Genomic DNA, 12,157 nt, shown 5'->3' with positions numbered 1-12,157 from the left:
GTCAGTATTGTAGCTACAGACACTGACATTGCCGTCAGGTTACACGCTGTCGACTTTTTGGAGGACTGCATCCAAGCGCATCTCCGTAGCTCCTATGTTGGCATTAGTTCTACGTAATGCAGACACTAACAAAAATTTCACTGTTTACCTCTTATTTTTTTTGGTCTTTCACTGAACTCAAGAATGCAAAACATGAAAATACCAAAACAATTACATGAAATTCTTTGCATACACCAGTACCTGTTATCATTTGCATGTTACCAGATCATATCTTTAACACCTGCACTCCATCTGTTTTAGGGCTCTATGCTCGTTTCCTTTTCACTTACATTCTGCTCTCATACAAACACTGGAGATCCCTCCTAAAGACCTTTCAGAATCAACTACAACTTGTGACCTTTGGTCTACCAGTATTTTGGTACAAGTTTCAATTTTTTTCTTCTTTACAAATAAATTGGATTTAGCATAGGTTCACTAGGTTCACTGCTTCTTTCACTGGGCTGACTTTCGAACTCCAAGCTTTTCAATTCACAGAGCTACTGTATATAAACATACCAGTATCCTCCGTGTTTTAAATTACTTGACTCCTTTTTAATAAAGTACTTGTAAAAGTAGCACCCGTGTTTATAGTAAACATCCTTTCTCCCTTACCATTCCCTCGTCTCCAGACAAAACCGTTGATGTGACTCGGGCAAAATCCCAAAACGTTTCACTTTGCAACTTTGGCTTTTTTCTTTAAATCAAGTTTTGGTTGCATGAACAGAATTATTTCACCTCTGCCACCACCAAACACTTTTTCTCACACTCACACTTATAAATTGGAACACACACAGACTTCATATCCATCTGTTCCAGTTGTGTGTTACTCTAACAAATCTCTGCCTCCTTTCTCTTATTATCCAAGCGTATTCGGGTGGTAGTAATGGCATTTAGATATCCAGTGAGTTTGTTTGCCTTGGGGTGTGTGTGTGTCTTTGTGTGTGTGTGAAAGGAGACCATGGGAGCAAATAGCATATAATAGCATATGTTTTAAATGACTTAATGGGAATATTTAAAGCTCCTGGCATGTTAGCTGACAGTGGATTTAATTCAAGCTAACTAAGGGATGGGCGTGCGTGAGTAAAGTACACTCACTTTTATTCAGTGAAAGCCTACACATGCAGAGGCATACACACTCATATATTAAGCCATACCTGTGTTTTTCAGACTTTCCTGTTGGATACTTGTATGCCTGGAAATGTGAACTGAGCTCTAAACACACAAAGTACACCAAACTGGAAATATAGGAAAAATAAAAACCATATTAAATATATGTGTGTACAGTTTATACAGTACGTCCTTTGATTTCTTGTTCCTCGGTTATGTTTATGATTCATTTACAGTTTTTAGCTAGATCAAAACTACATTCAGTTTCTGTAGCCACCTCAGGTTACTGTTGAGATTTTAATTTGCATACAACATCTCCCAGTGATATGGTGTAGAAGTACTGAGAAATGGAAATAATCAAGTTCAGCTTCACATAGTAGTTCATTACTATCCACTTTTGGTTTACTAAATGTTTTGCTCAGCACACAACAACTCACATATGAACACAGAGTAACATGACCTGGGTTTGCTCCAGCACACATACTTGAACATACAGTGATGCTCAGGATCAGTTGATGTTATCTAAGTGAGCAGTAAACAGACTCTTTAGAGTCTGACGCCTCTGGGTGCCCTCCTTTGGTTTGTGGCTTCATGGGTCCTGTCCAACTGCGTTAGCTTTTGCTGACACGAAAGGCTTTAATGGCTGCTATTGGTGCCTCTGGGGAATGAAAATTTCAACATAAGAAAGACAGGGAATTCTGTCTAAATAAGTGTTATCATTAGAAGATATGTTCCTGTGTCCGTAAGTGGATATTTTCAGGGCACCAACTTGCTCTTATGGGGATTTGCTTTGCTATATCCTCATGTTTACGAGCGTTTGTGGATGAAAGCTAGGTTGCTTGCGTAATGACCGTGTGTGTTTGTGTGTGTGTGTGTGTGTGTGTGCATCTATTATGTTGATATAGAGTTGATTTGATCTATGTAATCTAACCAAAAGGCTAAATGAGCTCAAGCAGAGAAATCACTTCTGCATGCATGTTTCCTCAATAACCTACTTCCTTATAAAACATAAATATTCATTAATATTGTTAAGTGACATTGTATCATTTTACAGCATACTTAGACGACACATATTACATTTGGGTAATTACATGCTATCGTGCACTTGTGTTGATAATACATTTTAAATGAATCAGGCCATATTCACTCTGATAAATTGTGGCCTAAAAATACAATCCCATTAGAAATAGACTGAAACCTTTGGGGAGGAAGTAATGCTGTAGTTCTGTTACCTGGATTCCATCTCTCAATAGGTTCTAAATTTATGAGTTTCCACAATTTGCTTTTACCTTTTGAAATGTGTTCACACTTGTCTCTTTAAACCTCATTTGTGCAAACCTTTAGCACTGTAATAAAGTAATTATCATTTTGATTATTAAGCTTTGGTGAGACTGTTTTGTTGACAGCCAAAAAAATTAAATCTCAACTGCAGTGACAACAATAAGTCCTTGTAATTTCTCTGTTGCCTATTAATTTGTTGACAATAACTGCCGCTGATGAGTTGTAAAAAAAAAAAATAAAAAATTAAAGCTTTCATTGGGATATTGGAGTTGTTAAATGCAAAACTGGAATTACTCAACTGAAAAACAAGTTTGCAAAACAGTTTCCAAATTCTGTTGCCAGAAAATCATAGGTTTTACTGCAAGGAGCTGGAGTTAATCTTCTTTTTTTTTTAAATCTTGGTTAAATATTTTTCGCTGGCTGCCAGCAAGGTATAGCATGCAAATAAATGTGACACCATCCAAAAATGAGAGAACACTTACAAGGGAGGAATTAAGTGGCTAAAGTAAGACTGAGATCATTCTTTGTGGTTAAACCACAGCAGACTGAAAGACAAATGATGCTCTGGCACTGAAGACACCAAACCATCTGCTTAAAGACCAATCAGTCACATCAGCATTTAAAATCAGAAAACTTTGCAATAAAATAGTTTTCTCAGAGTCATTGGCATCGGTAAATTCTGTCACAAGAGGTAGCGATATGCAAAGTTGCAGTTATGAACTTTACGTTACAGTGCTCACCTTTGAGGGACGGTAGACAACATTTTTAAAAGTTGTAATGTTTGCTGGTTCTTTGTTTAGTTATTGTCCAGTTTGTTTGTCTTTATCTGTGCAAAATTTTTCACATCACTCTCCTCGCTGTTTACATTATGTTCAAAGCTGAACAAAGCTGAACTTTTTCTGCAAATTTACTGTCACATTGTGCTCTAGCTTAAAACATCCATCCAGCAGTTAGGAACAATCTCCGGTTTTCTCAGATTTGATGATGATGGGTCACTGTAACTGCTCCATACACAGCCATTGCATGCCCATTTCATAATAATGACATTAATTTAATCTATCAATGGGGAAATTACATTAAAAGTTGGCTATCGTCAGTCCCTGACATCATCATCCATCGGCACAACCCTAGCTACCTGGAAGACTTCGTTGTTTTTCCAAATGCATTTTTTAATTTTTTAATTTTTATTTTTAGGAACAAAATGTCAGTGAAGTAAACAGCACAGCATAGAGAAAGGGAACTATTATGACTCACTAACAAAAATGCATGAGATAAGATATTGAGTAGAGTCTGGGTACAATAAATGATACTGTAATAGCGCTATAATACTGAAAAACCTCTTTGATAGAACAATGACTTTATATCAGCCGCTTTTAAAAGCAGCATGCATCAATACACCAGCATTTACTGGAAACCCACAGGAGGAGTCTTGTGCTTTTACAGATACATTTAGAGAGCTGCAGATTGTTGGGTACATGTAGCTCAGTTTTCAATATGAGCCACCTTTCATGTATAGGCTACACTATTCACGAGAGTGTAAGTGAAACATGAATGCTTTTCCTGTTTCCTGCATTTTATTGTAATTCAGAAAAGTGGTTTATTTAATCGAGATGATGGAAACTAAGTTGTTTTCCATTATGCTATGACATAGAAGTTGACAATTTTAGGGAAACACGTTTGCTGACTAACAGAAAACTACAGAGTGCCAAAGAGCAGAGCAAACCAGTGCTGCCAAATTTAAACAATAAGGGAATCACAAACCCATTTTAAGGGAATTTTGATTAATAATCATATAACAGGCATCACATGGGGTGATTGTTCTCTGTGCATGTGTATCTTTATCTGTGCATGTATGCATAGGCTGCAGTATTATTAATTGATTATATATCCTTATATATCCTATACATTAATGCTAAACTTCATACACAAAGAGATTATGCTTGTTTTGGTGTCACACTAATTCACACGTTACCATATGCACAGACCCAACAATAATGGCTGATGCATAAAAGCAATGACACATACATGAGCCCATACACGTACCATCCCGCCGCAACACATTCTCACCATCGCATCCACTTTCACACAAGAACACACACACGCCTATGCTTCAGATCACACTCGAGTAGCAGTGTTATGTTTTCATTATGGAAATGCATTTTATGACTGAGAACATGTGATTATGTTTGCGTGCAGAGAGGGGAGGAGTCGTGCTGAATTTCAAAACTAGATCAGGGGCATTGACACACACATACTGAATGTTTGGCTACTGCTGTGAGCCAATTCTCTCTCTCTCTCTCGTGCCCTGATTGTGGTCCTTAAAATTGCAGTTCTGATATTGAATATTGATAGATACCCCACAGCCCCCCTTTGCCTGTTTATCCCTCTGTTCTAATGAGTTCACTTTGATTTCTTTTCATTTCTAATGAGATCACTGAACAACGAGGGGGCGATAAAGGCTAATTATCTCTGTATTGATTAATTTATAACAGTTATTTTCATATCTGTGAGAAAAATAGTGTTTTCCTAGTTTTCACCCTTTGCTGGAGGTTATTTTTTTCAAACGGAATGCAGATGGATGAATTTTTTCCCCATGTTTTTCAAATTCATTTCCCAGTTGATGTAAGGCTTGCTTGAAGAAGCATAATCAAAACCATATCATATATTTTAGACCCTATTCAGAGGGTGTGTATTAAAGATATCAATATATGGATATATGGATATGCAATCTGCTGTGCATTTTAAACCTGTGCATATTTTATGAGTAAACAATGCTCCAGCTCTCTGTATCCTATATCCTCAATAATAGGATTGTGGAAGTCTCACCTGCCTCATAGCTTGGAACTAGCCTTAATTCTCAACACCAAGTCTGTAGTGACGAGAAAAGGCAGAGCCACAGTCACAAGGTGTGACTCAGCCATTGTTTCTTAGTCTTTTTAAGAAAATGGGTACTTGCTTGACACGTCAGCATTATCCACCGACTGTATGTAAAAGATGGATGTAAGATAAGACAAGATAAAACTTTATTAATCCCTCGGGTGGGTTCCTCTGGGAAATTCGGTTATGTAGCATCCAGGTCTGAAAAATGAAGCCAATGCAAAGCCCTTTAAACCTGAATTATTTGCAATTTACAACAGGTGATGATTTGCGGCAATTCCGTGATGATTTGTAACCAAATCATTAGGTTACAATAAAAAGGTAAGAATGCATAGACATCTAAAGGAGAACAGCCTAGCTCACTTGATCTGTAGCCTCAGTAAACACTGTGCAGATGAGTTTATATTGTAGTTTAAGGTCATTTTTTAAATTTAAAACAGTGCAAGCTTTAGGCCAGGTCTACCTACAACATAAACATGCAGTTTCCTAGTCAGATGTCCCCTTATTTGTCATGTCTGGACCAAAATGCTCACTTCAAAGCTAGCTTCAAGATAAGACTTCACAAGCCAGTGGGCGATGTACAGTTTAAGCTCTCATCACAACAGCTATGCTACAACACTACAGAAGGATTTTGCAGTTAAATGCTGCCAATATTCTACAAAGCATCATAAGCCATCTTGATTTGGCCTTGTTGGAATCTAAAAACATGTTTGATGAAGTTTAAACTGGCATTTATTTCCTCGGTGGATGACTGGGACAAAGAGGCAGACAAAAAAAGTAAGCATTAAATGATTTCGTGAATAAAGCAATGACGTTCTCCAATTTCAAATACTTCAAAACAAATTAAAACGGTTGTGTGTCAAAGCATATGTCTAATTAAGGGACTCTGTTGCAGATGTGTGTGTATGCAGTGCTTGAGGCTAAAAGAGAAGGCTAATGCAGTGGAAAATGTGTCTTAGCTGGGCCATGAAATAATGATGAGACACTGTGACTTAATCATGTTGACACACAGAGCTTTCTCTTCATGTGCCCCTCACTCACTCTCTCACTCTCTCTTGCAAAGGCATCCTCTCTCATAAAGTCTGTTTTCTTTCTTTCTCACTGCCCCTGTTCTCTTCACTTCCCTGATAAACTGTGACAGTGTCTGTCTGCACTGGCACTTTCAATTCACGCTGTTAACTTAATTGGTATTATATTGTTAACAGTACCAAGGGAGCTTATAAAGACCGTATTTGTCGTCACATAAATAGGGAGAAGTTTCAATTATTAAGAATTTCATTAGATCAGACCCTACTGTTAATTCTGTTTATGGTCACCATTAGCTATTACATGATTGTTTTATAACCTCTTTCTACTCTTCAACTATCTCAGTACGAGTTCCCACAATATGGGATTCAAATTGCATTCATTTTAAAGCCTTCTTTGTTAAAGTAATGCAAAAATAATGATTCATCTCATGCCTTTTTTAGTAAACGGATGCAGTGCTGGATCTTAGTTTTTTGCATTTGTGACAGTAATTGCTTAAGGCTTGCTGCTTCCTACAGTTGAAAGACTTTTAACTTTGGGCAAATTGACTTGCTACAACTATCAGCTGTTACCAACTCAAGGCTAAAACTGTAACAATTATAACAATTAAAGTTTTTTTGTTTAATTTTGGTCTTTTTTTTTCTTACACATTACATTTCCATCTTTGACTATCATTTGCAGTTCTGAGGTTCAACCACTGCTTCAGTGAATTGGTTTGTAAAATACAGTATAAATTATAAATTCCCAATTCCAATATTAACGTCATGTATAAATGCATGCATCTTTTTCTATTTCTTTGTAGGTGGCTGTACATTTGAGGAGTCATATAGCAGCTGTGGATACAGTGTTTCTCTGGGAACCAATGGTTTTACCTGGGAACAAGTCAACTCCTGGGAAAAGCCCACCATGGATCCTGCCCTACCTACTGGTAAGATTCTACATATGTCTCTCTGTATTGTAGTTCAAGTTTTTGTATGGTGTCTCTATAATGAGACCCATTATAATTATTGTCATGGTTATGGTTTTGATTTTTGTATCACAACCAAATTAAATTAAATCAAATCCTTTCTAGTCTTGGTCAGTTGTAGTTAACATTAGGTTGATAAAATCAAACATAAAAATCATGTACAATATTACGTGATTTTATAATAGATAAGGAATGATTACCATTTGCTACATTTTTATAACAGGACCGAAAGCATCATGTATGTAGCAGAAAAAATATACTTTTTCTGGATTATAATTTATTTTCATATTTCTGCATTCATTAGAACAGGAAATGACTCTCTTTTATTTGTGTCTTATTTTGGTAAAGAAACAAAAAAGTTTGTGTTCCTGTGACGTTTCAGAATTACACTAATGTAGCAATACTTATTTTTGTAAGGAGCCCACTATCAGTCATTTTAAAGGACAGTTTTTCATTTTAAGAATAAATCAATTTCACATATCTCTAACATTAAGTCATTGTTGTATATAGTTTAAAAAAAAAACAACAACAAACAAAAAGATCAATGGTAGATACTTCCAGAATTCTGTAGATGTTGTAGTGGTTTATTACCTGATTAAGTAATTGTTTTTAACAGGGATTTGGAGGTCTTGGCTTACCAAGAACTACAGCGTTTAATTGTACAGACATTACTTTTAAAGTTGTAGGATAAACACTTTATTAGTCTCCTATTTGCATATGAATTTGTGGTAATTTTTTTCTCTCTATATCTTCATCTCTCCTTCTGTCCTTCTGAGTTGGCAGAGTCAGTAGACATATCGTGACATGACCTCAGCTGGGTCACTTTCTACTTATCAAACGCCAAATGGCAATCAGACTGCATGTCTATCCATCTCGTTCTCTCACACAGTTCTGCCCTTATGCTCTCTTTATCTCGCCCACTGTCTCACTTTCTAACACGCCTGCTTTCCCACATGCTCTTTTTCACACACTCTCTCTTACATTTCTCTGTCTATAACTTGAGTCACCTTCTTCTTGTTGCCAAATTTACTTCTTTGACTGACAAGACTGTTTATCAAAAAATCTATTAGCAATGCAGCATTAAAATTCAAAGCTATTCAAATTATTTTAAATGCCAGTAAGGGCATTATTTTTCTCTTTCAAACCTTAATCCTTAATATGTTAATATCCAAATCAGACTGAAACACATTTTCTGTTCTGGGACTATGTTGTAGAGCTGGAAACTTATGAATCATGGTCTTTTATTGAGAAAATATACAACAGTGACAGAATTTTACTTATATTCACTTTATTCCATGTCACTTTGATGTAGATTCTAATGTTACTGTGGAGAAATAATGCTGTCAGATAGTGAGGATTTGAAATGGAAACCAGGTTTGACAAAGCAGAATATGTTTTTGTGTCCCTGCTAGCCAATAAAAAATAATGACTTACTGTAACAGCGATTAATATTATTACAGGAAAGTACATCCCTCTGTTTTGCTCCTTGCCATTTCCCCTCTGTAATTAATTACTATATAATTATCATATTGTAACCAATGGTCTTATTTCTCTCACCATCATTTATTATCTTATAGTCATGTCAATTATTGCCCCAATATATCATCATCATGTCTCCCTCCAATAATTCTCTGCCTCTGACATGTCAGTTTGGTGCAATAATAGGTCTGTCAGCCACTGCCTCTGCTCACCACAGTAAGATCTTGTACTGAAGATCTGATACGAGTGAATGGGCATGAAGGCTATGCCAGACATCTGGCTCTTAGTATGTATGTCTTATGTCAGTTATCTGTCTCATCTATCCTTGTGGGTGGTGGTTGTCACTGGTGATATCCATCATGGCCTATAAGCCATCCTCATCATAGACTTATCAGCTGCACACTTTGCCCTGATAGCTACAGATCTGATAAGCCAGGACAAGAACAAATTGTCTGTCAAGCTCTTTGTCTGTGTCTCATTTTTTTTCTCATTTTGTTAAGTCTTTTAATGCTTCTGCCCAGATGACTATAATACAATATCAGTATCTTGCTCTTTCAGGGCAAAGCTATCCCTGTTAAACTACTTTTATTAGTGGTAAATGAGACTTCTTAAACATTGGGTAAATATAAAATAGATGAGGTGTATAAATACATCATGTGTCAGGTCTAAAGATGTGGTTTTCGTCAGCTGCTCATCTGCTGTAGATAGTTTTTTTAGGCCTTACATTTTTGTCCTTTTATTGTCTTTCTATTTGGGTTTCCTAAATTTTCTATGGACACACTTCAAACCATTCCACAATACAAGAAGTTTCTTAGCTAATAGCTCTTAGGGTATTTTATATCTGTGAAGATGTGTTAACATTGGTATTTTTCATAGATTCAACTAAAGAGATGGGGACAGATTATGTGTTTGTGCACCAAGCTGCCACAAACAAAGTCTCAAAAGATACCATTTAAAATCTGTGCTCAGATTTTTGTTATTTTTAGACGTAATGCTGGCTCATCACTTGATTTAGGTGCTTTTTTTATGCTTAAACAATTGGTTTAACAAACAAACTACCAACAAAACATTCCTCTGATAAGGGTCAGGTATGATGACTCAACTAAAAATATGTGAACGAGCAGTCAATGTCCAAAGAAAAAAGCCCTCAGGAAGTCTGAAAACCTATTGCTCAAGACCAATTGAAAAAATAGCAAAATGGAAACAAAATGTAAAAAAATGAGGGGTTGCTCAAAACCTTTGCACATTAATGTTCACACTTTAAAAATATCACTGTTTCCAAGCATTTGTCAAGTGTAGGTCTGTGAAGATCTTTTTTTCTTTACATTTGTTAATCACCTGTGGTTATACTTCAGTTAAACATGGATGGACGATTACTTTATGTTGAAATATCTGTATCATCTTTTAGGATTGTCCTAAAAAAATATCATCAAACTTGACATCATATTGAACTACATCTGTAAGAGTAATATCAGATCTAAAAGCGTGTGAAGGAGATGCTACTAAAACATCTTCACATGAATTTCATCAGTAGGTTATTAGATCAAAGCAGGCTATAGCTGGGATGTTAGTTGCAGGCCCTGATGCAACATAAAACTATTACAGCAACACACTTACATGTTCTGAAGTATTTTTGTAATCTCCATTGAGCAGTGGCAATAGATCTGACTGTGAAAAAAAACATGAAAGGAAAATGGACAATAAAAGTGAAAAAAAAGTCATAATTTAATTTGCTGTTTTCAGTTAACAAACACTGACTGAAAAACACTCCAGCTTAAACCAGTCAAGTTGGTGTGGTTAAGTTATGAGAGTATATGTGTATATATATTTTTTCTTTTATATTTTTTCTTACCGCTGTGTTTTATTTAGCCCAGAAAAAAGCTGAAAACTCCACCAACTACAGGGCTGTGTCAAGGCAAGTGCATTCTGTGTGCCGGGTCTCTTTGCAATGAGTCAGTAGTGTCAATAATTTAGTCTGAAATGTTGAAAAAAAAGGTTGGTTTCACTGAGCTAAGATATGAAAAAAGACATTCTTAAAACTATCAAATGTTTTTAAGAATATTTGAATTAACCTCGAACCGCATTTAACCATTTAAACCTCAAAAATAAGCTTAAATGTTTAAAATATTGTAAACCTACAAATGTGTATCTACTGTACATTCACAAAGGTGAGTGTCTAATGTGTTAGATGTTTTCTGCCAGTTTGGGGACAGCATGTAGCCTGCATGAATGCAGAAGCAAACAGCAAACCCTTGCTTTTGTCTCTTCTCCTCCATTATCAACAAAGTCATACATATAAGTCATATAATCCTCTTTCTCGCCTCACCTCCATAATATTGATGTGACTGATATGGTTGTCATAGAGCATAACCCACACTTGACAGTTTGTAGATATGACAAGATTGGATTGGCACCATCGCTCTCTCCATTTCTCTGTCTCCACTGCCATTTAGACATCTTTGTCATATAGTCCATAACCCTGACAGCTCATAGATCTCGTGGTAAGGCACGATTTGAATCAGCGCTTTAACGTCTTCTTTCATCATCTGTACTGACTTGGTGATGATATAATCCACACCTCTGACAACTTAGAGATGTGACGAGATTAGATGGCATGACTGTTTTTCCATCCCTGATAACATATACAAAGACCCAATGATCTAATCCTGAGAGTTCATGAAGTAAATGGTACAATGTATATGACATGTTTATGTATATCACTACAAAACAATATCGATCCTACAAATATCAAAAACATACTCAGATTCCAGTCTTTGATTTTTTTCTGTACTTTGCACCTTTTATTTTTGATGACTCTTTAGAAGCATAAAACTCATTCATTTATTTACTATTATGCTATTTAATGTTTATTTGCTTGACTTATTGTTTTATTTAGATGGAAGTTTTGGCCAGTAGACTACACTTTGGAAGTATTAGTTGAGCTCTGGCTAGCATTTTTCATAATAATAATAATAATAATAATAATAATACATATAGGATAATAATTTTTTAAAAATGCCATTGCAGCAATTCTTTTTTCATTGTCCAAGTTTTGCAAACCTGCAAATCGCCGAAGGAAAACGTTTTTTTTCTGCTTTTTTTCTGTACCCGCTGCCTAGCTCCCCACTCACACTCATATCTCATACCTCTTATTACCTTCAAACCCTAGGCTCAGCGAGACAAACTTACACAAGCAGCAAACATCAAACATCAAAGCAAGTCAATGTTTTCAGCACCCGTCAACACGGCCACAATCTGAAATGTGAAAAATGATCAGAGGGAGAGCATGAAGGGGGGAGTTAAAGTAAGGAAATGGAAGAGTAAAGATACGGAGACAGAAAAATACAACAAAAGGTGAGCGATTTTAGATGGTGGGCAGCA

The 12,157-nt window shown here is 36.1% G+C and overlaps 1 protein-coding gene across 3 annotated transcripts in view; it reads left to right on the top strand.

Moving 5' to 3' along the window:
• ptprt (protein tyrosine phosphatase receptor type T) overlaps positions 1-12,157 on the top strand; it is a 332,562-nt gene that overhangs the window by 42,827 nt on the left and 277,578 nt on the right. For all 3 annotated transcript variants that reach the window (XM_085457270.1, XM_085457269.1, XM_085457267.1), the window contains exon 2: positions 7,133-7,258. In XM_085457270.1, coding sequence (XP_085313396.1) covers positions 7,133-7,258 — 126 coding nt within the window. The remainder of the gene's footprint in view (positions 1-7,132; positions 7,259-12,157) is intronic.

Source organism: Copadichromis virginalis, linkage group LG5 (genome assembly GCF_057382275.1).
Source record: "Copadichromis virginalis isolate Kocher_CV1m ecotype Utaka linkage group LG5, C_Virginalis_male_GT1.1, whole genome shotgun sequence".
NCBI classification, from domain to species: Eukaryota; Metazoa; Chordata; class Actinopteri; order Cichliformes; family Cichlidae; genus Copadichromis; species Copadichromis virginalis.
This window is presented reverse-complemented; position numbering and strand designations above follow the sequence as displayed.